This window comes from Python bivittatus, unplaced genomic scaffold (genome assembly GCF_059951505.1).
Source record: "Python bivittatus isolate LINGU-HERP-01145 unplaced genomic scaffold, Pbiv_v1 ctg000980_np1212, whole genome shotgun sequence".
In the NCBI taxonomy this organism is placed as follows: domain Eukaryota; kingdom Metazoa; phylum Chordata; class Lepidosauria; order Squamata; family Pythonidae; genus Python; species Python bivittatus.
The window spans coordinates 618,783-646,297 of NW_028277125.1; the positions used below are offsets into that span (position 1 = coordinate 618,783).

The 27,515-nt window shown below is 59.0% G+C and overlaps 1 protein-coding gene across 3 annotated transcripts; it reads right to left on the reverse strand.

Annotated features, from left to right (window-relative positions):
• Positions 1–10,860: 10,860 nt before the first annotated feature.
• Positions 10,861–19,003, reverse strand: HES1 (hes family bHLH transcription factor 1). Of its 3 annotated transcripts, XM_088131617.1 has the most exons (5): positions 18,648–19,003; positions 18,450–18,545; positions 17,896–17,983; positions 17,276–17,385; positions 10,861–16,989 (listed from the first exon to the last, which is right to left on the reverse strand). In XM_088131617.1, exons 1-5 carry the CDS (start codon positions 18,753–18,755, stop codon positions 16,501–16,503), a joined length of 891 nt encoding a protein of 296 aa, XP_087987743.1. In that variant the 5' UTR covers positions 18,756–19,003; the 3' UTR covers positions 10,861–16,500. The 3 variants fall into 3 exon arrangements, with proteins under 3 accessions (XP_087987743.1, XP_087987744.1, XP_087987741.1); XM_088131618.1 differs by having other exon boundaries at positions 16,706–17,385; positions 18,648–19,001; XM_088131615.1 differs by having other exon boundaries at positions 16,706–17,385; positions 18,450–19,003.
• Between the last annotated feature and the right edge of the window lie 8,512 nt (positions 19,004–27,515).

The following is a 27,515-nucleotide window of genomic DNA, read 5'->3' on the forward strand; positions in this document are numbered from 1 at the left end:
GGTTTGCTTCTTCTCGGGTTAGTGTGTTGTGTGAGCCCATCGTATGCCATTCCATCTGGGCAGAGACTGTTCTGAGCACATCGTTCCAAACAGCTGCCCCCCCCCCCAGTGAGATGTCACTTGGCTTCAGTATGAAAACAAAGGAAAATCTTCCTTGTGCAGAGAAGGGTCAAGGATGTGGTGAACCTCGTGTCATTGGACACAGGATGTCACGGGTTACGTAATTTGCGCACATAGTGATATTGTCTCAGGCATGACGTCATCGCGGCTTGTCCCAGGGGCCTATTCTGCCTTGCAGAAGCTCTAGCAAACACAAAAGCCCGGCCCGCCCAGGTTCCTCATCTTCCAGCTGGGGAGCACAGGGCCTGAGCAGCTTCCTGCCCACGCCTGCCCTGGGCCATCTTCCAGGCCAATCCCCAGGGGCTCCATGGAGAATGGGCTGGTTGACCCCAGGAGAAATGACCTTCCTATCCTGCCAGCCTGGAGAATGTGGCATCGGACAGGATGAGCGTGGAAGGGGCAGAGCCCCGCTTGCGGCCCCTGGGAGCGACCTGCCCTTTGGAGCCCTGGGAGGTGCCTCCTACCCCTAACCAGGCAGCGTGCCCAGCAGCTGAGCCCTGATTCTCTTTCAGAAGGCCTATGGTCGCCCAGGACAGCTCCCGTCCCTTCTGAGACAGGAACGGTGCATGACTGCTACGTACAAGGCAACCAGGTCGGATAAAGAAGCTGGCAGAGGCAAGTTAAGCTTGGTTAGTCTTCTCACAGCTCTTGAGCTCTCCACGCAGCAGGGAGGCAGGCGCTGTCGCTTGGGAGAGGGGCTCACGCTGCCCAGGGGCTTTCCCTTTCCTTGCCCCATCCCACACTTCCTCCGGGTGAATTGGGGTTCCAGCACTCCGGGTGTGCATGTTGTGGGTGGGGAGCTTCCCCCACGACTCTCTGGGTGGTACCAGAGACCTGCTCCACGTCCTGAGAGCATCCTTCTGGCCTGGATGCTGGGAATCCTTCCCCAGAAGCCTTTCTGGGGCTCTGGAATGAGCATGGCCTCCCTGCAGCCACACTGGTTGCAGGGAACACTTAAAAGCTCCCTTCCCCAACCCCCCCTTTAGCTTTAGCCACAGGAAGGGAATGACGGTGGGAGAGTGAAGTGACCCAGGAGGGGGCTGTTGAGCAACACAGAAAGGTGACCTTAATTGGCTCCACTCCCAGCTGAACTCCCCCTTAAAGCTGTCCCCCTGGCCTGGAGGCTGGGCCTGAGGTCACTGTGGCCAGGGGCAGCAGTGGGAGCAGCATGCATGTCCAACGGGGCCAAAGCCCCTGGCTCGGAAGTGGGGGGGCTGCTTGCCCAACCTTCCCCCCAAGCAAGAAGGCGCCTGGGAGCACCTTTTCTGACTGACCGATGGCAGCTGCAGAAGGTTACCGGGAAAGGTGCTCCCAGGCCCAGGCTCTGCTTCCCAGCCCCCCAGCCCCCAGGACTCCCCCTGGGCGGCTTGGCCAGGAAGGCCTCTCTAGCCCAAGGGGCAGGCGGTTGCCAAGACCGAGGGCGCCCCGTTTGCTGGGCAGAGGCTGCAGCCAGCCTGGCCAGGGCATCCGGAGGTCGCGTTCCACCTTCCTCGAGGGCCCAGGTTACTGAAAGCCTCCGCATGGAAAGAGAAGGCAAGGCAGGCAGGCTTCAGGTGACCAGCCGCAGAAGAAGGAAACGGACCGGGGAGGGTTCGCCCGGCCTAGAGCACCCGGAACAACCCCCCAGGCAAGGGTTTCCTCCCTCCTGCCAGCTCTCCCTCCCTCGGGACGGCCCCCGCCCTCGGTGGCTGGGCCGGGGCAGGCCAGACGCTGGCCGGCCAGGCGAGGGTCCACGTGGCCAGAGGCGGCCACACAGGGCGCCCCGCCCGCCCCGCCCCGCCCCCCAGGACCGATGCCCACGTGCGCAGGCGCCTTCGCTGGAGGCGGGGGGGGCTTCCTTGTTAGCGGCTAATTGGCGGTCCCCTGAGGCGAGGTGAGGGGCCGCGGCGCGGGCTCAGCAGCGCCTTGTCCGCGGGCCTCAGCCCTAATCAAGTTATCCCGCCGGGCGGCGTCTGAGCCGCCAGGCTGGGCGGCGCTTGTCAAGGGGAAAATGGGCTGACAAATTCCAAGCAGCGGGGCGCGGCGCTCTCCTGCGGGGGGCCGTGAAAGGTACCTGCCACCTCGGCGCGGCCTCGGGGCTCCCCCACGCTGGGCGTGTGCTCCTTTCGAGGCCAGCCCAGCGGTGGCCCGGTCCCGGCGCTATTGTCCAGCCCGGGAAGAGCCGCCGGCTGCTCTTCCAGCCCCGGGACCCGCCGGCCGGCCGGGCGCGCGGAGGGAGGCGGGAGGGGCGCGGCGCGGCGCGGCGAGCAGGCGCGCGCCCTCGCGCAGTGGGAAGAGCCCTGCGTTGTCCGTCGCTTCCTCTGCAGGCAACGACCGGAACGGTCCCTTTGCAAAGAGGGCGGCAGCCCCCCCCGCCCCCGCCCCTGCGCCAGCTGGGCTCGGAGCTGGCACGGCCTCTTCTGCTTCTGGCTGGGCCCTAAAACCTCCCTCCTCGACTCAGCGCTGCTCCGTAATGCCAGCCCAAAGCCTGCCCTGCCCCCGCTGCCCCCGCTTCAACATGTTTCCGGAGGGTTTGCTTTCCCAGGGAGGAAAAGGAACGTGTTTCCTGCAGGAGAGGAGAGGAGAGGAGAGGAGAGGAGGGGGCTGGCCAGCCCGTCTTCCTAGAGCCGGACTGAAGGGAGAGGTCCTTGGGCAGGAGGGGGGCCTAGGAGGCTCAGCTAGGCTGATGCGGGGTCTTGGAAAAAGCGCTGTACCTTCTTCCAGGTTGGAGCCAGGAGGGAACTCCCTCCACTCACCGCTAACGGGCACCCTTGGACTTCCCCGAAGGCATCTGGGGGGAGGGGGGGAGTTGGACAAAGAGGCCTTTGGTACCTTCTGACGCCCTCCTTGTACATCTCACCCTTCGCTGCCTTTTCAAAGCTTTCCTGAGAATTATCTGTCCCAAAGTCCCAAGCAAACCACACAGACGTTGAAGATTCCTCATCCTGCCCCCACTCCCCATGAGAGGAGATCATAGTTGGGGAGAGAAAGGGGTTAGGGTTAGGTCTTGTGAATGGTGTCTCTTGAAGGTGTCAACTCCACACTCCCCCAAAGCTGGACCAGAAAGAGACCACCCTATAGGTAGGTCCAGGTGGGAAAGTCAGGAAACCTGAAATGGTCTGCAGGACCAAGACCAGTTCTTGGGGCTTTGCTTTCTTCTCCAGAATCCCCTCCAAGCACCTGAGTGACCGGGAGGGAGGGAGAGGTCTGGCTTCCCAGAAAATACAGGGACAACCTTCTTTGGTCCTTCAGAGGCATTAGGATTTGGGAGGGCAATGTAGGCAAAGAGCTTCCCTGATCCCCTGGAAATTAATCTGTGCTCCTAGCAGCTAGGTCTGCAAAGGAGGCCCCTTGCATTATTTACTCTGAATGGGGAACAGCCCCCTCGCCCCGGTTCCCACAGAGCCCGGCCCTCCATCAGCCCCTCTTCTCCCGACTGAAGGCGTTGTCCACCTCATCTCCTGAGCCTCCGCAGTAAAGGGCTCTTGCTAAAAAAAGTGCATGCTGCTAATCTGGAAATAAAGGTCACTTTCGCGAGCCCTCGGCCCTCTGCCACAAAGGCCCAGGTATGGTGTGCTGGCAGGGAGCGACCTTTACGAGCAGCAAGAAAGCGCATCACAAACAGCTGCACAAAGGCAGCCGGGCGCTGGGCGGGAGAGGATTTGGCCTGCCCGGGCTACCTGCTGCTCTGCCACAATGGAGGCCTGCGCTTATGCGGCGAAGATGCGAAGAGAAAGGCCCGAGACAATGAGGAGACAGGCCATGTTCAGAAGGGCCTTGGGGGCCATTTGATCCACCATGAATAAGTTATGTGCCCCCTCCCAAAGCTGCTTTTATGTGTCCCCCTTCTCCACGAAGGCCTCTGATCCCAGGAACAGCGCAGTGCCACCCTGATGCCACTAAGTGAGGTGCCGTCTGCTGCCTCCAGGCTGTGCCCTTGGGGCACTGGGGAAGGAAGAGGGTCCAAGGCTCAGGTGTCCTTTGGATTCTGGAAACCACAAGCTGGCCATGCAGAGGTAGCAGATGGGTGCAGACACCCCGCTAAACTTGGTTAATCCTTAGAACTGGCATAGGTTTTCTGTGGCTTAGCCTTCTGCTGAACTCAGACTGTTTGGTCAGTTTATGGTTATGGTTTGGTCAGTTTATGGTTATGAATTAAATCAGCTCCAGGTCAAGAGGGTTGTGTGAATACAGCCATGAAGAGGATTAAGAGCAGTAGACTCTTTGGCCAGGGGTCAGCCCTGGGGTGCCATCTCCTGTTCTCAAACCGTCAGGGGTCGTGAAACAAAACACAGTGTCTTCCCTCCCAAATGAAAGCACCTCAAGTTTCAAAGAATGGGCCTGCTCCTAAGATGCATCTTTATTGTTGCGAGAAACATGAAATTTGAATATTTGAAAAAGCGTGGACTATGCATTGTGCACATGACAGACGGAACCTGGGATGGTGATAATGCTGGTTGCGTTATTGATATTAGAGTAGGGAAACATATGATCCAGCTGGTTACTGAATTAACCTGTACTTTGGGTTTGCAAGAACCATCAAACCAGGAATGAGCCAACCAGATTTAACGCTAAATAGGCTTCTCAAGTGCATGAACGCAGCTGTGAGGTCTCCAACTGACCTGATTCAGCATGTCGTGAGGATGCAGCCAGGGAAGTCACAGGCAGGACAGCTGTCTCCAGGAAAGGGCGTTCTCCACAATTGTCAGGCAAGTGGAGAAAGATCTGGAAAACATCCTGAGATTTCCAGAATGCTTCCAGTGAAGGCCCTCGATAAAGAGTCCCAAGTAAATGCAGCGGGATAAAAGTGGTTGAGGCGAAATGGACAAGCTGGAGGAGAACTGCAATCTATTCCGGACTCTGGTGGGAAGAGCACCAAGGGGGTCTCTCCTTAAAGCAAGCTAAATGAACTGGGGGAGGAGAGCAGGGAACAGTCAGCCCCCCTGCTGCACCAGGCGATTAGCAGCAGAGAGGAGGGGGACTGCAAAATCTTCCTCGGAAGAGGCCAGATCTCAGTGCTGCAAAAGCAACAGACGCTGCCCAGAATCACTTGTTTATGAGATGGGTGGCCATATAAATATGATTGATTATTTAATTAATTAATTAATTACTGAAGAACAGAGGTCAGGAGACTTGCAGACCTGAGGGCGAAGTCCTGTCTCCTCTACCCATCCAAGCTCACATGGCAGGACCACTTGGAGGTGGGCAGCTGATTGCCTTGTGGAGGTACTCAAAAGCCACCCTTCGTGCCATCATGTGGCTAGCATCTTGTCCCTACACAGAAGTGCAACAGACCCCCCTCAACTCACCTTTGTAAGTGAGGTGGAACCCCCATGGCTGCCATCAGGCTGGACAACTCAGATAATTAGTGGTGCAACCTGAGGAGAGAGGTCTACGAAGTGACCCCTGGCAATTCAGGATCCAGGTTGGACGGTTGAGGAACCCAGCCATCCCTGCTCCTGTGTACCAATAGTGCATAATCTGGGATGACCCAGTCGGTGGGGGGAGGTATGCACCCCTCCTGTGTAGGTGGGGTGAAAACGAAAATGCCAACAGGAATTGAGTGCCTGGAGAGACCCTGTTTTGGGATGGCTTCTGTGCCTTCACCTCTCTCTTGAAAGAGCTGGTCATTTCCCAGCCATGTGACTCACCAAGGTGGGAGGGCAACCTCCCCAGGGGACAGTTCACACACCACCCCCACTGCCTCTAAGAACATGAATGGGGCTGTTGTCCAGAGTGACAGCACAGCCCCCGGCTCCACAAGACCCTCTAGCTTCAGCAGAGGACAAGAATCAGTGGGTCCACCTGAGCAGTGATCCAGTTCTATGGGAACAGGGTGCTCTCTGAGGGCCACGAATCCATTTGGATCGGGTTTCAGAATGTCATGTAAATCTTTTAAAACCTTGTGAGCGCTTCTACAGCAGGGTATCTTGGAGGCCGTGGATGAGAACAGGAGGGCTCAGCTCTTCTCCTGTCAGGCCTAGCCCAAGGAAATCCAGGAGACCATACAGAAATTATCCAGCAAGGTTTATTAGCTACAACCCATTTACAGGAAACTTCCCAGACTGGAGCCCAGTTCCCAGGCTCAGCCAGTTCATACCGATGGTATTTCTCAGGGAGGTGCCAATCTCCTCCACTTATCTCTTCCTCGCTCCTCTGGAGATGAGAGCACATTTTTTACTCCCCTCCCACCATTCCAGTCCATCACATCTCCTGGTTTAAAGCTTCTGAAGCTCAACCAGGGAGCCGTCCTCAAGAAGGAAAACCCACCGAGCCTCTTAACGCAGTGGCACAGTATCAGTCCTCCACCAGCCCTGTAAACTGGGTTGGTCTTGGAGAAGGCAGTAACTCTGCAGGTGTGTCCATTCCTGGTCTAACGATCTCCAGGTAAGAATCGGAAAGACTCATGCCTGAACCTGCTTGTCCCATTGTGAACTAAGCCCAGAGGAGGCAGCTACAGATGTTCTGCCAGCCTAGGGACCCAGTTCCTCAATCGTTCACCCTCTGCCATGGCCTTCCACCCACTGGAAGGAGGAGCGCCATGCTCTGCACAAAGATGTGCACGAGCCATTACCATAAAAATGTGGGAAATCATCAGAAAGATAGGAAATAAACTCGTCCATCTGGTTGGGAATTGTGTGCGTGTGTATTTATGCATCCAGGGTTTCTCTCCCTGGACCATTTGGGTCTCTTCTCTGCTGGGCACAGGATGGAAACTTTGGTGCTGCTGCTGCTGTGGCATCTTGCCACTCCATTGCTGATTGGCAGAAAGCTGGCACTCCTGCTAGAAAGAACCCCCACAATGCCACAGTGGCCCTGGGCCCCAAGGATAACCCCTCATGGAAATGGCCCATTCTAATCAGCTGTTCTTTGGACAATATTATCTGCCTGAGTAGCGGTGCACATTCCTGTGCAAAGAGCATTTAGGAGAAGAGAAAGGCGCCTTCCCAAAGGGAGCGTATGTCGGCTCGTTCACACAAGCTGCTAAAACCCAAGACACCATTCCTACACTCAGGCAATGCGATGTCATCTCCTCTCATCCAGCTTTCTTCTGGATGGGGAGGTTGGGGACGGCTAGCTGGCTGAGCGCAAGAAGGGCTCTTTGGATGCCTGGGAGAAGACCCAACCCCGGGCCGTGCAGAAAGTGTGGAGAACCGAGCCATGCGGCCTGAAAAATGATCCGCTGGTGGCAGCTCCGAAGGGCAGGATGAGTCTTCCCTGGCCTCTCTTTATCAGCTTAAAATATGACCTGCCAACTGGGAACACTTGCAGATAAAGCACCAGGGGAGCAGCGGATCGAGACCCTGATAAGGAGATATTTACTGAGCTGGCCCCAATCCTTGCGGAAGGGCCTCCCCAATGAGAGTCTAGTTGCTGCCGCAGCCCTCTCAATCCAGACACAAAGCACAAATTCACTGGCAAACTCAGCCCAAGCAGGGAGCCAGCGCTTCCCCAGGCCCCGGTTTGGCCCTGGATCCCTTGACCGGCCAGCAGTGGGGGCCCCCTTGGTTCCTGCATCCTTTGCTTAAAGGGGAGCTTCCACTGTAGGGTTTGATGGAGACACCGAGGGTGCCAGGAGAACGGCAAGGAACTGGGCCTTAAGCGAACGGTGTTCTGCGCGCCCTGTAGAAATGGGTAATTTCTGCGAGTCTTGCTGAGATCCTCTGTGTGTCTGCGTGCGTGTGCGCGTGTTCGTGCATGTGGCCTCCAAGATGGCAGCAGAGCTCCAAGCAGCCAACGTGGCACCCCCAACCCAGCGCTGCCTGGCACTGCCACTGACCTATGGTCTCCCCCAGAGCGGCCTCCCAGGGCCCTCTTCACAGGCCCAAAGCTGGTCTTGGCAGCCAAGTCAGTCCACCCCTTACAGGCCCCACCTTCGAGGGGACCACAGATGGCGAAGATGGAGAAGCCAGGAAAGAAGAAGGGGAGCCGTGCGTGAGCACCCGCTGCATCAGCGGCATCACAGCTGGGTTTTCACTCAACAGGCGGCTACCGGATCTGGGCTGGGTGATCCCAACCGGCCCCCAAGAAAGCTTCCTTTTGATGGCCACCTAGCGTTGGTTTTGTGGACCAGATCTGGGAGCCCCACATGATCCCGTGAAAGTATGTGCAGAAGGTTCTCCACAATGCCTTTCCTAGCAGTGCAAGCTATCCTCAACTGAGCTCTTGGCCCTGTTGGGGGGAGGCAGGGCTCTGCTTGCGGGAGGGTCAAATGCCACAGTTGCTCATTCTGGGCAGTTTTGGGTGGGGCTGGTGCCCTTCTGGCTGGGCTCCAGATGTGCAGCTGGAGCCTTCTCTGGGCTTGAGAGGGGGTGCCTCCCTGCCCCCTTAGCCCTGAGGCCGTTGAGTGCTTGGGCAGGTGTGGCAGGGGCTGGTTGGGCCCTTTGAGGTCTGGGGTGGGCTGTGTGTTGGTTGGGGGGGTGAAGGTGTGTTCTGGTCTGGGAGGAGGGAGCAAGATTGGAGGAGCTGAGGGGGCCAGGAAGGAGCATCAGGATGGTGATGGGTAGAGAAAAGCATGGTGGACACCTGGGGGGGTGTACTTGGGGACTCTGAGCCCGCTGTTTGCAAGTGGTACTGGCCCCCAGGTTCAACCCTCAGTACCTGGTCGTTGGACCCTTGGTGGCCCTGGGCTTTAGGATGCCAGGTCAGCCTGTAATAAGGCTGTGATCTTATCATGGAGGAGGATGCTGAGCTGGTGTCTAACTGAAACCTGCCTGGGCCCGGAGGGGGGTTGTCCCTCTGTCCAAACTGAGCCTACCTGGGTTTCAGGTTATGCACTGGCTGAGACCCCAGGGGGGAGGAGAGTGGCTGTTATCCACAACCTTGAAGACTCTCACAGGCCCTCCTTCACAGGTAGTCAGATGTGAGGTGCTGTGGTTGAAGTTGGAACAGCTGGGGTGGCTGCTGGCGGACTGCCCCTGCTGCTGGCAGCATTCCTGCCAGAGCTGTTGGCTTCTGTTGCGGGCTAAAGAGAGAGTCTCTGAGGTTATTGGTGCTCGGAGATTTCCATTTGCTGCCTGGTGGCCTTGAGTCGGGGGCAGCATGGACCTGCCCAAGTCATCAGTGGCCCAGTGATACCAGTAGGCACACATTAGATCTGGTTTTTGTCTTGGAGCAGCTGCAACATGATCTGGTGATGAAGGGTTTGCACCAGTCGGTTGCCATGGGCCAATCGCTCTCTGCTGGTGTCACCTTCCCTATGGGTAGGGATGACCTATTTGATTGGCCTCCCAAGTGCCTGATGGACCCTGTGGGATTCCAGATGGAGCTGGGGGTGTTCCTTGAGAATCTGGCAGACGGTTTGCTGAGGGCTTGGCCACTGCCTGGAATAAACGGGTGACTTGGGCCTTGGCCCACATTGCTCCTATGCAGCCTTACCCTGTACACCGCTCCTGTGAGGGACAGTGTGGTGTGCCCCAGCCTCAAGAGGACATCCTTGGACCCAACTGTTTTAGACAGCTCTCATCCTGTCTCCAGCCTTCCTTTTTAGGGATGGTTGTGGAGATGGTGGTCAGGATGCAGTTCCAGAGGACCTTGACTCAGTTCTACCAAGACTAACGCTTCCAGACCTAGGCGATGGTTGGGACTGCCTAGCCCTGGGAACTCCATCTTTACTCCTAGATGGGGTTGTGCTTCTCCATTCAAGAGTGATGCACAATTTGGAGGCCCTCTTGGACTCAAAGAGCAGGTGGCGGCTGTGACCAAGAGGGCCTTTGCACCATTTCGCCTGGTACCCCAGTTGGGCAGCCCTCCAGAGAGTCACTCATGCCCTGATCACAGCTCAGCTCAGCTCTTGCAATGTGCCCTACCTGGGCCTGCCCTTGAAGACCACTCAGGAGCTTCAGCTGGTCCAAAAGGCAGCGACACGGGCAACGGTGGTGGGCTTGCCTGGACAACTCTGCTGCACAGCTGTGTTGGTTGCCCGCATGCTTCCGAGCGTCGTTCGCGGTGCTGGCCAGGAGCCATAAAACCCTACGTGGCACAGGGCCTGGTTACCCGAGGGACCGTCTGTCTTCCATGATGTCTCCCTGGCCGGTATGATCCCGCAGAGTGGGTGCCGCCAGGTCCCCTTGATTAAACCGTGTCACCCATTGGGGCTCGGGAAGTGTGCCTTCCCTGCGGCGGTGCCTGCCCTCTGGAATGAGGTCCCCCAGAGGTGCAGATGGCCCCCACCCTGGCGATACTCTGGAAGCCTCGCCAACGCCTTGGGGGCCCTCCTCTTTCACATGCGTTGTTGTCTGAATTGCCACCTTGTACCCATTTGGCAATTCTTTTTGGATTAATTTTTATTGCGTTCTTATTTGCTTGGTGTTTTAAAATTGTTTTTCACTTTGTGAGCTGCCAAGCGTTGGTTGGAATTGGGGGGCATCAAACACTGAATGAACGGGTGAGTGAGTGAGTGAGTGACTAAAGGAATAGATAAATAATCCTAACCCCTGGTTAACAAAGCATGGAGCCTATGATGATTTATTGGAAAGTCTGGCTAGAGAGCATGCGGAAGCAGGAGCCGCTGCACACCGCGCGTGAAACTGCAACCTGTCCGTCCTGCTTAAGCCTCGCCGAGCATGATGTAGGAGCTCAGCGGGGTCAGGCACTGCCGCGCTGCAGCCCTCCAGACCCAGATTCGAGCTGTTTCATTGCTCAGTTGGTGGTTTGGGGAGCTTCTCCGCTTCTCCACTCTTCTGCTTTTTTCATCCTTATGTGGCTGTTTGAGAGTCATACTTCCACTGCTTGGATACCTGGAAGAATCGATAGTTCCTAAATGATTGTAGTAAACAAACCCACAGCTGCTGCTTTGATCGCAACCTTCAGTGAATTTTGTGTCCTCCAAGGTGCTTCTCTCTTGCCCCTCCCCTCCCCTCCCCCACGGACTCTTTTAATCGGTTGCCGTGCACGGGTCTGTTCTGTAATGCACTCCACCTCTCCACGCCTGGCCGTGTGCAAATATGCCGAGCAAACCGCAGTGTCCTGAGCCCCCTGTGCCGGTGGGCTGGAGCCGCTCTCGGGACTTAGCGGCCCCTCTGGCTAAGGCACCAGGGCTGCCTTCCGATCCCAGAGCTCTGCTGAATCCCTCCTGGGATCAAAGGCTGCGGCACTCCCGTCGCGGGCTGAGGAAAACGCGCTTCAAACCCCCTCCCCAGGGTGAGTCCAGCCCCTCCCCATCTTCCACCCTTGGAAAAGTGCAGATGCCTTTCCTCTTAGATCCCCTTGGGGACCCCGTTAAGCACCATATACTTTCCAGCCCTACTAGTTAGGGCAGAATCTCTCCCTCCCCCCCTCCCCCCGGTGATGGAGGTCTCCTTTGGTTCCTTTGCCAATCTGCTTCTTCCCTCATTTTCTGGTTAGCGCAATACACTGAACCATGTACTCAGCGCAGAGGCTGGGCTCGCACAAGGTACTAAGATGCAAAAAAAGGGGGGGAGGGAAGGGAAGGGAAGGGAAGGAGTAAATCAAGGTTAACCCTAACCAAGTTTAGGCTATAATGCCAGTGCACCACAAAGTTTTTGCCTGACCTCAGTAAGTGTTGCAAGAACAAGCCTGCGTCAGGTGCTGATCCGAGCCAGCTGCCTGGCCGGATCCATCCCACTGAGCTGACTGCTGCTGCCTCTCCGATCACAGCGAATGGTGTGCTTGAGTTGGAGTATGTACGTACCCATGTTTGGGGTTTGTGTGTCCTGGATCTCTTTGGGTGCAGCGAGAGTTTTGCTGAAGAAGAGAGCACTGAAGAGGTTACCCAGCTGGGTAACGAAACGTTTGCAAGAGAACAGCCAACCTCAGAGAACTCCAAGGACTCCACAGTTTTGCTAGTGGCAAGAAAGGGACTTTGGGTCACCCAAGACTCCAGGTACCCTGGCTGTGCTTCTCCGCAGTCTTACATGCATTGGGTAGACACTGAATCTCTCCTCCTCCTCCTCCTCCCCCCTCCGCCTCTCCAGACAACCTGACCCTCCTTCTGTAAACATCCTGCCAATAAGGGGGGGGGGGCGGCGCTCTGGCAGATTGCCTGACAGATAAAACTGCTGGCTGATTGAAGGTGCGAAAGGGGGAGCACCCTGCCAGGCCCTGCTGGGTGTTTCCTGGCTGGCAAGGGCAAAGTGGAATCGTGGGGCATCCACTGGGGAAGATGTCAGCCTTTGTCCTGAGCTGGGGGACAGTGGGGGTAGTGGAGGAGAGGACAAAGCTGGGGCTCCAAGTCCAGAAAGCTCCAGGAGAGGCTTCTCCAGGCAGGGCCTTCGCAGCCCAGAGCATCTGCCTCCTCTGAATCCTGTGCCCCCCCCAGGGCAACGCCCAGATAGCTACTGATCAATAAACACCCTTGCCTGGGCTGACCCACTGCCGCCTACCTCTTCATTTATGGGCGCTGCTGCTTGAAAACAGAAAAGCCTTGATCTGGCAGATGAGTTCTTCCCAGACCTCTGGCTGAAGTACGCAGATGAGCATTGAAAGGTAAAATGAGCAACCTTTGGGGCTTCAGATCTTTCTGGTCCTGACAAGGAAAAGGTGAGTATTTCTGAAGGGAGGGACCCTGGCACGTTAAATGTGCCTTTGGCAGTGGATGGCAAGCTTCCTTGCGAAGAAGAAGAACCAGGGTGGCACCTGAGATTTCAGAAGAGAGCTGCGACCTCAAAGCAGCTTTTGCACAGGAGGTGAGGTTTCTGGCATCGGCCCCTGGCAAAGTCCTTCCTGGGGAAACCGTGGTTCAGATGGACGGAGGGGATGGCTCCATCAGCCCACGCGTGTCCTCAAAGGTGGAGCTCAGAAGGACTTTGCCAGGGAAGACCCGGTTGCTCACAGAAGCAGGCTGGAAAACCTGCATGAAGCCCTGCATGAAGACCAGCGGGATCCCAATGTGTGAAAAGGGTTTCCTTGATTCGGCTTGAGCCACGCTGCTGCTCCCGTTTCTCTTGCTTTGGCCTTTCCGCAGCCTGGAGGGGCCTGGCTGCGGACTTCTCTAATGGACGGCCCAGATGCCCACCTGCAGCTCAAGGGGGCAACTTGCATGCTGAGGGGAGCCACCCTTTTAACTGCCCTCGGTAGGGGCTGTGGCACCGGGTGGGGGAAAGAAATCCCTGCTCTCCGCGCTTCCCAGTGAAGAGCCCGACTTTGCATGGAGGGGCAGTCGGGGCCCTTGTGATACAAGCCTGCTGCTGCTGCTGCTGCTGCTGCTGCTGCTGCTGCTGCGGGGCAGGCAGGCCCATTCCTGCTCCCACTTGGTGTGTCAGAGGCGCCTTCTGCCTGGCGGGCTGCCCACAGCCCCTTTCTCACGACCTTGCCTCTTCCGGAGGTCACCGGGAGCCCTTGCTTCCTGCCAGGAGGTCGGCCGGCTGCAGGGGAGGTGAGGAGGTCCAGCCAACAGTCCCAGTCCCAGTCCGGAGCAGAAGGCCTAGTCCTGGAGGGAGGAGGCCAGGCCGGCCCGGGTACCCTTGGAGCTGGCGGGCCACAGGCGGGGCATCGGCCAAGCGCAGGCCAGGTCAGTGCTGTGGCCAGGGGCTCCCCCAAGGTGGGATTCTTGGCTGAGGAACTGGACGGAGCACACAAAGGGCCTCCTCCGCCCCTGCCCAGAGGCCCACCGGCCACTTGGTGTGTGCGCGCGTGCGTGTGTCCCCAGAGTGGGGGGAGGCTCTGCTGGGGGGGAGGGGAGAGGTTGCGCTTTAGATGCCTCGTCATGCGCACGAGGAAAAGGAAAATGCCCATCTTTGGGCGGGAATGGTTGCTTGCACTTATTCACGACTGTGGGATAGGGTACTCCCCCCGCCCCCTTTGTCGGAGCGGGATTATCCGTCTGTTCGCCCCCGGCCCGGCCCGCCTTGCCTGGTCGTCGGCAAGATGTAGTTATCCGGTGGGCAAAGAACCAGCGGCGCCGCCCGAGGGAGGAAACCGGGCGACCGGCTTTCCTGAGCCATGAGCATCTCCCGCAAGCCCTTGCTCGTGAGCAGGCGACACCCCCCGCCCCCCGCCCCCGCTCAGCCGCCGGCCGGCCGACCGCGCTGCCCTCCTGGCCGCAGGACCGCTGAGAGGGGAGGGGGGTGGGGGAGCGGAGGGGCTTCCGGGGGGGCGTCGGGTGGGAGGCAGAGCAAGCCTGCGATCACCGCGGGGTAGAGGGGGAGAGGTCTCCAGCACGCCCCCCGCTCCTCTAACAATGATTGACGGAAGGAAGCAGTCTGTTGGGGGTGGGGAGCGAGGAGAGCGAGGCTTGGTCTGCCGTGGAGCGGAAAGTGGGCGAGTCCTGCCGGGAAGGGTCCCTTGAGGAGCCCCCGCCAGTGGATGCCCTTGGGGGGCGTGGGCTTGTGCAGACGAGGGCTAGACCCCCTTCCGCTCTGCCCCCCTCTCAGCATTCCTTTCCCAACACCTGAATGCCGGCAGGCACCTGGCCGCCCCGCAAGCCTGGGGGGAGGGTGGGCTTTTGAAGAGCAGCGCGGACTTAAGACTGGGGGGCGAAGAAGGGCCCCCGGGATCGGAAACCTGAGCCAGCTCTTTATCGGGCGCTCCCATCGCATTTGCAAATGGGCCGTGACCAATAGGGCAGGGGGCAGAGCGGCTCCCGGGGAGAAGCAGCGAGCGGGCGGGCGGGCGCGCGGGCGGGCGAGCCGCCTTTGCCTGCTGCCCCCCGCGCTTCCGCAGCCACATCTTTTCTGCGTTAGCAGGCGGAGGAAAGGCGGGGGCTGATCACAACCAGATGGGGCGGGTGTTAAATCATCACAGCCAGGCCAGGACGGGCGTGGAGGGAAGCGCGCAGGCGAAGGAGAGAGGGGGCCTGGGTTTCCCCGCTTCCGAGAGAGGCAGCGGGCCGGGAAACAGGCCGGGCCGGGCCGGGCCCGCGGGATGGACGGTGAGGAAGCAGCCCTTGTCCTGGCGAGGAGGGGAGGGCGGATCGGGGCTCTGCTGCGCGCGCTGCTTTGTACCCACGCGCCCAGCCTCGCTCTCCGAACTGGGAGAGGGCATTTTCACCAGCATCCAGCTGGCTTGCCACCGGGACGCATGAAAGCTGCCATGCTCAGCTGAGCCGAAAGAGAAGCCATCCAGGGGCTGGAGCATGCGACAGGCTGCATGCGTGCAAGCTAAACTTAGTTAATGTTAGCCTTCATTTGGGATAACTTGTTGCGCTCACTCAGTGTGTTAGGTAAGCCCAGAAGATCCATACATGGGGGCATGAAAGCAACTGTGGTCCCCCTATCAGCTGAGGGAGGCAGAGCAAATCTAGGTTTACCTGGGAGCCCGGCTCCAGGCCAGCTCCTCCGCAACCTTCCCAGCTGATCCGCCCATGCAGCACCTCAGGTGGGCCCAGGTTGTGCTGTTTGTTCCCTGTCCGATGCCTCCCACCCCGAGGCACCTACAGCTGTTTGGTTACTCTTCAAGGAGCCCACCTGGCATTCTCCTCCTCTCTTAGTGACCCCCCAGCCCTGGTCTTTCCCAGGATGGGGATTGTTTAGTTGCTCAGTCACTTCCAACTTTGTGACCGGAGGAACATCATTCTGCCAGCACCGTCACTCAGTAATGGCTTGGGCCATCAGCGACGGGATCCGGCCCCTTGTCTTCCGCCCGCCTCTTTTCCAGGTGGCAGAAGCTGCCCAAGGATATCTCTCTCTGACCCCCGCACAGAGGCTGCATTCACACGACATGCAAACAAACAAGATTCAGAGAGTCAGGTGAACTAGGCCGATGTCTAAACATGGAGGTTCCATTAACCATCAGGAGAAAGGCATCTTCCGGGACTCTCCCTGCTCCTGAAGGGCCGCCCAGATGAAGCTGCTTGCCAGGGCAGCCCTCAGGCGCCCCGAGCTGCATCCCCAAAGGCGGCGGGTGTGGAGCTGCCAGCCTCAGCAGGAGCGCAAGCAGCTCCCCGGTGGGGATCTTCCACGGGGGCCAAGACATCCTGTTCTGGGCCGCGCCGGCTGATGCTGTTCTCCATCCGTCAGCTGCAGATGGCTCCCCTGGCCCAGTTGGCCAGCTCAGCGCCTGGCAGGGATCTCCATGGGATTCCAGGGCCACGAGCTAGGCTGGGAAGCTCCAGAGCCTCGCTAAGGGTGGCAAGAGACCCACCCTCGGCCGCACCCCAGGCGTCCTCTTCCTGAGCCCAGCCCAGCAGGGAGAGGACCCCAGCACGGCTCCTCTGCTCCAAGGAGCAGGGAGGGGCAGGCCACGCTGCCCTCCTCTCCAGGCGCAGCCAGGACTGCCCCAAAGGCGCAGCACCCTCCGTGCCCTCACCACTCTGGAGGCTGATCGTTCAGGCCAAAGGCCAGGACCTACACCTGACCCCCCCCCTCTTTTGAGTCCTATCTGGATCCAGACTCTGCCTGCCCCCCTGCAGCACATATACCCACCACAGGGCTGCGGCCTGAGTGATGGTCAAAGTCTTTATTTCTATCAAAGCTTCCAAAAAGGAAGGGAAGGCTTTTCATATTAAGAACAAATCAATCTTTGGTACTGCTTAGAATTAAAAAAAAAAAAGGCAGGTAGAAAGACAAGGAGGGCAAGTACACTTGAAAGCCCCCCCCACACACACGCACACCCATGCAGGAGGCAGCCAAAGGAGAGAAAAGGAAGCCCAGGAGGGGCTTGTGGCAGTCTCAGGGAAGGCACAATCCAACTGGAGCAGAAGATCCTATTTACAAGCAGAGGGACAAGGCTCCCTCCCAGGCGGCGGAAGAGGAGCCAAGCGAGCTGGGGCCCCGCACGCAGGCAGTCGCGGGACGGCCACCAAAGGGCCTGCTCATGGAGTCCCGGGGCAAGCCGTGGTCCGGAGTGTTTACCAGGGTCTCCAGAGCGAGTCTGCTGGGAGCGATGGGGCACCGGATCCTGAGGAGATGGTGGCAGCGGCAGGGGGAAGGCCTGAGCCCAGTCCCCCGTTGGTGTAGAGTGGGATGACCGCACTGCCGTGGGGCGCAAAGGCTGTGTTGGGGATGAGGAAGGCAAACTGCCCGTCAGAAGCCGGCACCAGCTGGAAGCCACCACACACCTTGGTGCTCTCCCCAGCTGGATTGCTCAGCTTGCAAGAAGCCACGCTGCCAGAAGGGGGCGCTGCACCAGCCGGGATCTGTACCAGAGGCTGCCCAAAAGAGGCTCCGTGCTGGGCCCCTGGAGCTGGGGGCAGTGCTGCAGACTGTGGGGTGGGGTAGTTCAGGGCGCTGATCTGACTCAGACAGCTGGCCAGGTGTCCAAGCAGCCGGTTGCGTACCTCCGTGTTCACCCCCTCACAGGTGGAGAGGAAGCGAGTCACCTCATTCATGCATTCGTTGAAACCTGCCCGGTATTTGCACAACACTGTGGGATCCGTGTTGAGTGCAGCTGCAAGGGAGGGAAAGAAGTGCAGCAGTTGGGGGAGGAACTGGAGATTGTGGCAGGCAGGCAGGCAGGCAGGCAGGCAGGCAGGCAGGCAGGCAGGCAGGCGGCTCCAGGCCCCTCTCCCCCACACGCGGCTGAGCGCAGGCACGGGCACCCACCGTGTGACTGGCGGCTGCTATTCTCTCCCCCCCCTCCCGCAGGAAGGGTCTGAACCAAGCCAGGCTGCAGGCATCTGGGCCTCTGGGAACTGGACACCCACGAGCAGCAGGAGGCTGCCTCCCCTGGCCTGCAAGCTGCCGCCCCCCCTCCTCCTGCCCCACGGCCGCCTGCTTTTCCGGAACAGGAACGGCTTGGAGTTGTGGCTATAAATAAGAGCCAGACCGTGGGAACGTGTGCCTGAGCCAAGTCAGTAAAAGGCAGCTTGGATGGCATTCAAAACCACAGGCGGAAGTCTGAAAGAAGTCACCCCTGAAGATGGGGAGGAGGAGGGGGGCCAGCCGCCTGGCCACTCACCGGTCATCTGGGCCCGCTGCAGGCTGCGCAAGTGCTTCACCGTCATCTCGAGTATATCAGCCTTTTCCAGTTTGGAATGTCGGGAGCTCTGCGGGGCAAAGAGGAGGCAGGAGGGACATGAGCACCAGTGGGGATGGGGCTTTAGCTCAGCTGGACGCCAAGAACAGCCTCCCTTTCTGGCTGGAGGAACTTCCCCCAGAAGGGAGAAATGCCTTGCCCCATCCCCAGAACAAGGAATCAGGCTGGCGGTTGTCACCGGGCAGCAGAGGCTCCCTCCCCACAGGTCAGCAGAGGACCTCAGACGCCCCTTCCACGCGGAGGGGAGGACTAGGGAGACTCCTTCCTGCCTCTGGCTCCTACCAAAGTCGCGTCCCCCCCACCCCCCGCACCACGGCAGTCCAGCACATCTGGACACGCACTGAGGCGCCCCAGGCTCGTCCCGTCGAGATTCCCGCTGGGGAGCCGGGCCTGGAGCATCGAGGGGGCGTTCCTCGCCGAGCCCTTTTGTCACCCCCGTCCCACCCCCCCAGCGGCTGCGGCCCCCCGCCGCTTACGTCCTTCTTGAGGGCGTCCAGGATCAGCGTCTTCAGCTGCCCCAGGCTCTCGTTGATCCGTGCACGCCGCCGCTTCTCCATGATCGGCTTGGACGACTGTGGGCGAAAAGGGGAGTTCCAGCGGTGGGCCGAGCCGCGGGAGAGGCGCCCCCGCCCCACACCCCCCGCCCGGGCCCCCCGCGCCGCCTCCTTCTTTACCTTCCGCTGCTCGGCGGCGGTGCGCGGCTTGTCCGGGGTGGCGTGCGCGCTGGCCGGGGTGGCCGCCGCGGGGGAAGAGGAGCTTTTCTCCATCAGATCGGCGGGCATCGTGGCCCCGCCGTGCCCGACGTGTCGCCAGGAGAGCCGGCGCGTCTCGGGGCCCGGCGCAGCGGTCTTCCACAGCGAATCGAGCGGGCAGGGGGTTGGATGGCGCGTGAGCACCCTCGGCCGCCGGCTGCGGCGGCGGCTGCCAGCACCTCCACGCACGGGCACACCCTCCCGCGCTTCTCTGCGGCCGGAGCTGCTGGGGCTAGTGCGGCCGCCCCCAGCCCTGCGCAACCCCGGCCGGCTCCCTGCCTGGCGGCCGCTATTTATAAACTGCCCTGCACGCGAACGGCTCGTGTGAAACTTGCCAAACTTTCTTTCCCACAGTGACTTTCAGCCAATAGGAGCGGGAGGCACGCGGCCCCGCTCGTGGACGGTGCCCACCCATTGGCTGCTCGGCGCACCGACCGGCGGCCAATGGCGCACGCCTGGCCCCCGGGCACCAGAAGCCGCGCTGTCAATCAAACGCCCGCGTTAACCCTCGCGGCGCTGTCGCCGCACCCGGCCGAGGAAGGGGGCGCGGGTCGCTCGCCTCTTCGGGGAGGCGGCTCAGGCGGCGGCGCCCGGCACGCGAGGCTTTCAAGACTGGCGAGGGAGGCCTCCGGAGCCCCGCCCAAAGGCCCGCGGCGGCTCCCCGACGACGGGGATCCCCCTTTTTGGCCACAGCACTGGGATGCGGGTGGCCGCGCGTGGATGGACGTGGGTAGAGCGGCGCGGAGAGGTGTTTCCGCCAGTCTGGGGGTGGGGGCCGGCCGGCCGGCTGGCTCCCCTCCTCGGCTCCAGCCGCCTGGCTGCTAGCAGGAGCTGCGCCCGGAGCGCGTGCCGGAAGGGTTTCCTGCAGCCGCCGCCGCCGCCGCCGCCGCCAAGGGCGAGGCGGGCGGGCGAGTGCGGCTTGGCGGCTGGGGGAGGGAAATGGGGCGCACGGCTGCAGCCGCCGCCGCCGCGCCAAAGCCTGGGAAAACCCCGCCTTTCGGGGAGGGAAGTGAGGAATGCGGCCTCTCGGGCGGGAGAGGGCAGCGGGGCAGCCGGCCTCCCCTCTCGGCGGCGACGCTCCTCTCTCCAGCAAGGGAGCAGCAGGGCCGCCCCGCGAACAGTCGCTCTTGGCCGTCGCGGAGCCGCGTTGAGGGCGGGGGGGGGAAGAGCGCAGCCCCCCCGAAATGGCTGCTCCCAGGAGGAGCAGCGGGGCGGGCGGCTTCCCTCTCTCTGCCGGATTCCTGGCGGGCTCTCAGCCGCGGCTGCCAATTTTAGCCGGGCCGCCCTGCGCACGGAACCGCCCGCGAGCCCGTCACTCTCTAGCCATCGTGTGAACGCACCCCGCGATCACTTGAGAAACCCGCGGTCAGGTTTACAGGTCCTTTTAAAGGGGGGACTGCCCCGCCCCCCAACAGCAAAATGCTTGAACCGATCAAACGGATGAATGTTTTTCATCCAAGGCAGCAAAACTAATTAGAATATGCCAAGAGTGATTTCACATGTAGTTACCGAGCTGTTGATTTCAGCGGACAGAAACCAGCGGAGCGGCAGCCAGCAAGAAGAAAGCTTGGGGCGGGGCGCTCGGAGTCTTCAGTAAGCCTGGGCAAGCAAAGCACGAGCCACAACGTCTGTTTGGGTCATTGCCCACTCTTGGTTACAGTGGCCCCCGGGAGAGCCGGGCCTCAAGGCGGCTGCTCCTTAGCCCAGATCCAAAGGAGGCCGCTGGGTCAGTCCCTTGGGCTTCCTGAGGGGGGCCTGCAAGGAGGGCGCCCCCTAAAATTGCACTGCAGCCAGTCTCTGTGTCCAGCACCCAGGTTCCCATCTTAGCAGATTGGATGGTTGTCAAAACAGGGATGGTGTTGGGTTGGGTTTCTTACTCCTCTAGGGCCCAGGGGAGGTGGTGCTCAGCCAGTCAGCAATTTCCCAGGTTTCAGCAAGATGCCTGCCTCCTTGCCTGCCTGTTCACCCCCCGCCCCGCCCCGGACTAATGAGGAGCCACCACTGGGCACTCCTGGAAGGTTTTGGCCTTCTGCCGGCTCTCCAGGCCGCAGAGATGCAGACCTCCCGCTCAGTGCAGGCTACAGTCGCAATGTGGGGAGGGGGCTGCTCTCTGGTGGCTCTGGCTTCCTGTCGGGGTTCCGGAGAGGAAGCCAAGCCAGCAGCCAGAGTCCTCCCCACTCTCTGAACTGCCCCCCCGGTTTCCTACCCCCCCATCCCGCCCGCCCCCTCCCCACAAGCTATAAGGGCAGACCCACCGGAGCCGCTCCTTTGGTGTGATTGCTTGGCACTTCCAGAGGGCCTCGGCTGCCTGATCGCGGGGGCCAAGGCAGCCTTGGAATCTCACCTGCTCTCGTCCCACTAACTGGCTTGAGATTCATGAGATTTGGGGGACAATGGCTGGGGAGGCCTTGCTCATTCCTGCTCTGCCTGCCTTTCTTCAGCCTTTCCCCCTCCAGTTAATGGGCAAGCAAAGCAGGGCCTCTTCCATTGGGCATTTTAAGTTTGAGCCTCCTTTGCTATTAACCCTCCTTTGGATGCTCAGAACTGGATTCCAGCCCCCATCAGTTGGCTTTGGAGCCAGTTCTGGGGGCATCTGATTGACTACCTTGGGAGGCCTCCAGCTGGCTGAAAGGATGCTCCAGGTGAGCCAGGCTGACATCTGCATTTTTTCTCTCCTCCCGGATTCAGAAAAAAAGGCCTTTCTACTGAAAGGGCAGGGGGGAAGAGCCCACAGCCTGCCTTTCTCTGCCCTAGAGAAACCCTAGGGAAGGAAGCGGCAAGGCAGGGTGCCTTGGAGCATGTGCAAACTGCCATCCCTCCCTGCCAAGCAGGAGAGAGTGGGATGCGAAGCCTCCCAGAGCTAGTCAAGAGTGTGGCTCAGATGTGCTGCACAGCATGTGCCCCCCAACAACAGCTGCTTTGTAGCTGGCCACCCGCCACCGCCCTGGCCCTCCCCCAGAAATTCTGATCCACAGCTCCCTCTGACTCTGATTCTGAGCCAGGGCTGCTTGGGAGCAGGGAAGGGAGGCTTGGATTTGGGGCCCAGGGCTGCAGCCAGAGGGCTGGAGCTGCCTTCTGCCCTCCCGCTCGGATGCCCAAGCCCAAGAGAGGCTCTGCTGGCAGATCCCACAATCAGCGAAGGTCCAAACCTGGGTGGGGGGCGAGGGGGAGGCCCAGAGGGCTCTGGGACACTCTTGCCTGCTCTGGCAGCTCTTGATGCGATTTGCCGGGAGGGAAAGGCAAAATCCAGCCTCCCGGCCCGGTGCTAAAGCTGCAATCGCACGGGGGTTTGGGCAGGGCGGGCTGGAGCGTGCCTGGGCCGGGGCCACCCCGAGAAAGCCTTCTGTCTGGCCTTGCGGGCAGGGCTGCCCGACGCGGGGCTTCTCCGGGAGTCCCGGCTCTGCAAGCCAGCCCGTCCAAGCGTCCCGCAAGGGCCGGGGAGAAGATGAGCGCTCCCCGGTCAGCTCAGCTGAGTCGCCGGCGGCAGGCCGGGTCCGAGGCCACTCCACCGCCGGCGCCGGGCGGGGAGGGGGGCCTCCGCTCGGGGCCCGTCCTCGCCTGGGCCTGCCGGCTCCCTTCGCGACCCCCTCCATTTTGGCGGCCGATTCCCCCGCGCCGACCGAGGCCGCTGCTCGGAGGGGAAGCGGCCGGGCTCCCTTCCCTCGGCCGGCTCCCGGCTCCCGCGCTGCTGAATCCGAGGGGGCGGAGGAGGGGGGCTATTTTGCCGGCGGCCCTGGAGGCCTTTCTCCTCTTTCCTTCGCTTGACTGACTTTCTCACACTTGCGTTCCCACCGCCTCTCCGCCGGCTCCGGCCGCGACCGCCGCCTGCCAAACGCCGCCTTGCTCGAGTGAAAAGCGCCCCGCCCCCTCCTGCTCCTCGGCGAGGGCGCGGCGCGGCGCGGCGCCCCCCCGCATCGGGCCCACACCCATCGCATCACCTGACCCGCCTCTTCGCAGACCGTGAGAAAAAGGGCGTCGGGAGGGGGCCTGCTCCATCCCGCCGGGGTCCAGGGGGCCCGTGGCGCCTAGGCCGAAGGGGGCGGGCAGGGAGCGCCTGCGGGATCCCCTCTGTGGCGGCCCGGCCCGGAAGTACGGGCGAGCAAGCCCGAGAGCGGGACCTTTGCCGCGGGGCCGCTTGTCCGCCTTCCTGCTCTTCCTCCGTTCGCGAAGCAGGGGTTTGCAAGACTGTCAGGAAAGAAAGCCCGTCCGCGCGACCCGCCTGCCCGCTTGCCCGCCTGGCTAAGGCTTGGAACCGGTCTGCATCTGGGGGGATCCGGGCCTGGGGGTTAGGCGGGGAAGCCCGTCCCTCCCTCCTCCCAGGAGCCAGCGACAAGCGACTGCCCCCCTGCTGTGGCGGAAGCGACAGGGATGAGCAGCCGTGAAGTCAGCGGGGGGGGGGGGGTCGACTCGAAGGGGGGCGCAACGTTTTCCCAGCCCGAAGGGCTGTTGCAAGCCCTGAGCTCAGGCTCGGAACAAATCCACGCGCACGGAGCTCCGTGCCGAGGGAGGCCGCAGATGCGTTCCGTATTTGCTCAGCCGCACAGACGTGAGAGCGCCGTGGCCAACGCGGCTGCCGGTGCAAGATTCATTCCGGCTGTTCTGGCCTGGGGTTTGGGGGGGCGGAGTGGGGGAGCAGGCAGGTAGCGGAGCGCCCCTCCAGGGCCTGAGAACCATTTTGGACATGCGAAAAGATCATCGCTGCCCTCGGGGGCAGGCCGTCCTTCCGTTCCTCGCCCCGTGAGCTGGAACGCAACATTGCTCTGGGTTTTCCCTTCGCTGTCGGGCTTTGCCTGGGAAGTTAGGAGCACATGTAAAAGTACTGTGTGCATTCATTAATTGCTGTGCGGGTTGCTGCAAATGCACGCAATATGTTGGGTTTTTGTTTGTGGAACGACTTTGGCAGAGAAGCGTTCTTACAGCTACAGTATTATGGATTGGTTCAGGTAAAGTAATTGCTGCTGCTGCTGCTTTTCTGGGCTTGCTTCTGCAGCTCATTCTCACGCAGACAGGCCAGGCTGCAAAAAAACAAAACAAAACAAAAAAAGACTGTAAATCTGTTGTTTCCTATGGTAAAGTAGTTTAAAAAAAAAATTAAACCCCCATTCTCTTGGACAATTTCTCTATGGATTGAATTGTAGGTATCACTCAGTATGGACTACTGATTTGCTTATTTTGCTTATTTCTGTGAATCTAGGAGAAAAGGTAAACGTGGGTTGTTCTGAATTTCTATTATTCCCTACAGTGGAATTCTCAAGACATATTTTGAATTTTGTTCCATCAGAATTAAATATTCTGCCCCGTTTTCCAAGAGGGTCATTTTGTAATTTGTTCCAAGTTCCATTTTCCCCCATTTTGGGAACACCCTTATAACCCAGTCCCTTTGAATTCAGTGGTTAAATTTACTTTCCACCATAAGGTGCCATCCAGATATATTGAACATCAGCCCCCCCGCCCCAAGAATTTCCAGTCAGGACAGTTAAAAACTGGCAATTCTGATAGCTGAAGTCATGGGATCATAGAGTCCTGGAGTTGAAAGGAGCCACTGAGGTCATCCACTCCAACCCGCTGCTCAGTGCCAGGATCTAAACTAAACATCCCCCACGGTCACTTCAACCCATCCAGCACAAGGAAGCCTCGCGCCCTCCCCCTTCCTGCTGTTATCAAGAGTATCATGATTGGAATCTGCCTCCCCGTAACTTACATCCCTTACTCTGCGTCCTGATCATGCCGCTAGCCCTGGAAGGAGAAAGGCCTCGGCATTCTACAGCGGGACCCCCTTCCAGGGATTTGAAGAGGGCTATCCTGCTCCTCTCTGGAAGGCTACACAGGCCTGCAGGGCACCAAGCTGGGAAAGCCGGATGGCCATCTCCAGGAAAAAAGCTGAATGCTCTGATGAGATGGTTAGGGACTAGAGGAACCCGCTGACTTGGCACACTCAGGGGCAAAACCAGCTCCACTCAGTGTGGTCGCTTCCCTGCTCCCATTTCCCAAGACACGCCCTCGCTGGTTCCAGGATAGTGATTCTAGATTCCTGCCCTTTGGTTTCCCAATCCTGACCCCCAAGAGTGGTTTCTAAGTTAAATTTTCAACCTGACCTTCAGGTGTTTCCCTCTAAAGGTGCCTTTTGGAGTCCACATGTTAATCCAGTGACTGGGCTGACAGCTTACTCTTAGGGGACAACTGGCTTCCTGCTCTGGATCAAATGACTGTGCAATTCTCACTCTCATAGATACATGAATGGGCATGAGGACATTCCAGCCTTATACGGTAACAAAACCTGCTGAATCTTCTACCTGAAAGCTTTCTGTCTCTTTGAGGAGTGGAGGCTGTTGGAGACCTTCCCTCATGGGAGTCACAAGAGGAACATGCTGAAGACCCTTCCTCCGTCCAAGTGGAGTCTGGTCTCTGCAAGAGCTACTGGGACCCATCCCTGTTTGCTTCCTCCCCAGAAGAAGTGCACTGGATCGATGCCAGCAGGGGAACCCAGTTCAAAGACATTTCCGGGACACATACAAAAATCCCACCTGTGCTTTCCAAATAAGCTTCCACTCCAGTGAGGATCTTTAGCAGCTTCTGGTCACAGGACACCACTAAATCTCATAGCCAAGCACATGCAACCTCCCCCAGCTGTACAAGACTCACATAGTGGAAGGACAATTATTGGGGCCACAGTTTATGCTTCTTTCCCTGAATTATGTATCCTTTATTTCAGGGGAATGTGACTTTCAGTCATGTGTGCAGAATTTAAGTCTTATTTTCACAAACAGGCTCCTTAAACATGCACACACACAAGCGTGCACACACATTTTATCCATAGTTTCATTGGTTGCACCAATCTGTAGTTTTCAAATAAAATCTGTTAGTCAGAAAAAGTGTTACCAACTTCTGATTTTTTAAAAGATTTTTTAATTCTGCCTTTGTTACAGTATTTTTATAAATAACTCAAGGTAGAGAACATACTTGATATTCCTTCCTCTTCTATTTTCCCCACAACAACAACCCTGTGAGGTGGGGTGGGCTGAGAGAGAGGGACTGGCCCAAAGTCACCCAGCCGGCTTTCGTGCCTCGGGCGGGACCAGAATTCACGGTCACCTGGATTCTAGCCTGGTGCCTTCACCGCTAGACCAAACTGGCTCTCCTTTTTGCCACCCTTGACTAACACTGCTCTCCTCCTACCATGTCAAAGAACATGCAGCGTACCTTCTTTCTTCTGTCACAAAAAAATCTTTTTAAAGGCTCACATTCTACGCTGCTCAGATGCCCTCCCTCTGCACAGCCCAAGTTATGAAGAATATAAACGATAAAGTCTCCCTCAACTCAACCTCCACTATGGTGTTGTCCAAGATGTGTCTACGTAGCTTTTCAGGCTAAGATTTAGGGGTAGCAAAGAAACCCTGGGACTAGGTGCTCCTGATACTGGAGCCTTCTCATCTACCTCTGTGAACATCTGCAATCCTCTGAAAAATCATGCAAGGGAGCTTCCATGTGGCCCCATTTCCATGCTGAGTAGTCTTCCAGAACATTTTGAGGTTGGCCATGTGGCTCTCTCAACCCCTGCTGAATTCAGCATGAGCACCACAGACCACAGTGCTCCTTCCAGCCCATCAAGAGGAGAGCGGAGAAATGGTCATTTGGTCAATTCCATCTGCTGAGCTGCAATACTTTGCAGAGTAAGAAAAACACCTTCATACGGACATGACAGGGAGGAAATAAATGGCTGCCCTCCCCCCCCCCCCATCAGGCTTGCAAGGGACAGGCGTTGGACTGTTTTGCAAACCAGCTGAACTGTTGCTGTGAGAGGAAAGCTGCATGGCTGTCCAGACATCCTGCTTCTTGCACAGAAGCTCCCCGATTGTGATGGTGGCACAATGCACAGCGCCAGGTGCTTTCCTCACAGGCCCAGCCACAATTGGAGGCTGCTATGCAGGCCTTCTGCGCTGGCAGCCTAGAGACAATGAGGGCTTGCTTGGGCCTGGAGCCCAGGAGGCGAGGTGAGGGGGCACCTTGGCAGGCTACCAGGTCCTTAAAAGAATGCCTACGAATTGGCCTGAAGGATTCAATGCTCACCTCCTTGGTGAGGCTGAGAGTTCCCAGTTCAGATGGGTGGGAAGGGGGGTAGCGAGGGTGAAGCCAGAGTTTCCAAGGAGGGAGAAGCGGTCCGAGCAGCTCCAGCCAGGCACTGCAACCAACCCGGAGGGAAACTGCCCAGCTTCGCAAGGACAACGGGGCACAGTGCTAGTCTTGGGTCCATGCAGGGCTGTATGTGGAGGAGCCCTGTTCTGACTGCCGTCACCACGCCTGCTCCTGGTATCTTTGCATGTGAATCCTGCCTTCACTGGTCCCAAATCTCCTGTATTTGGATTTAATGGAGGAGACCAGTGGAGAAATACCACCCTTTGGGCACACTTTCCCCACATGGAGGATTCTGTGGATTTCCATCCTGTGTCCTCTTACCTGCCTTTGCTCCAAGCTCAGCTGCCCTGTTGCTGCCAGCCGTCTTCATGGAGGCGGTGCCCCCTCATCCTCCTGGCTGGCCCATCTCCAGCTCTACCATGTTCGTGTAGAGGCACAGCAAAAGTTTATCCGAGGGCACTATTCTGTTGGCCCTTCTATTTCTGTTCCCTTTGAATGTCTCCAGACACAGAAGTCGCCTTTGTCTACAGCATCGCGCCCCCTCCCCGGGCTGCTTCATGCCCACCTCAGAGTCTGTGGAACTGCAGGTTAAACGCGAGTTGGTTTGTTTCCATGGGCATCTTGTAGTCTCATTCGCTGGTTTGGAGGATCCTCTGG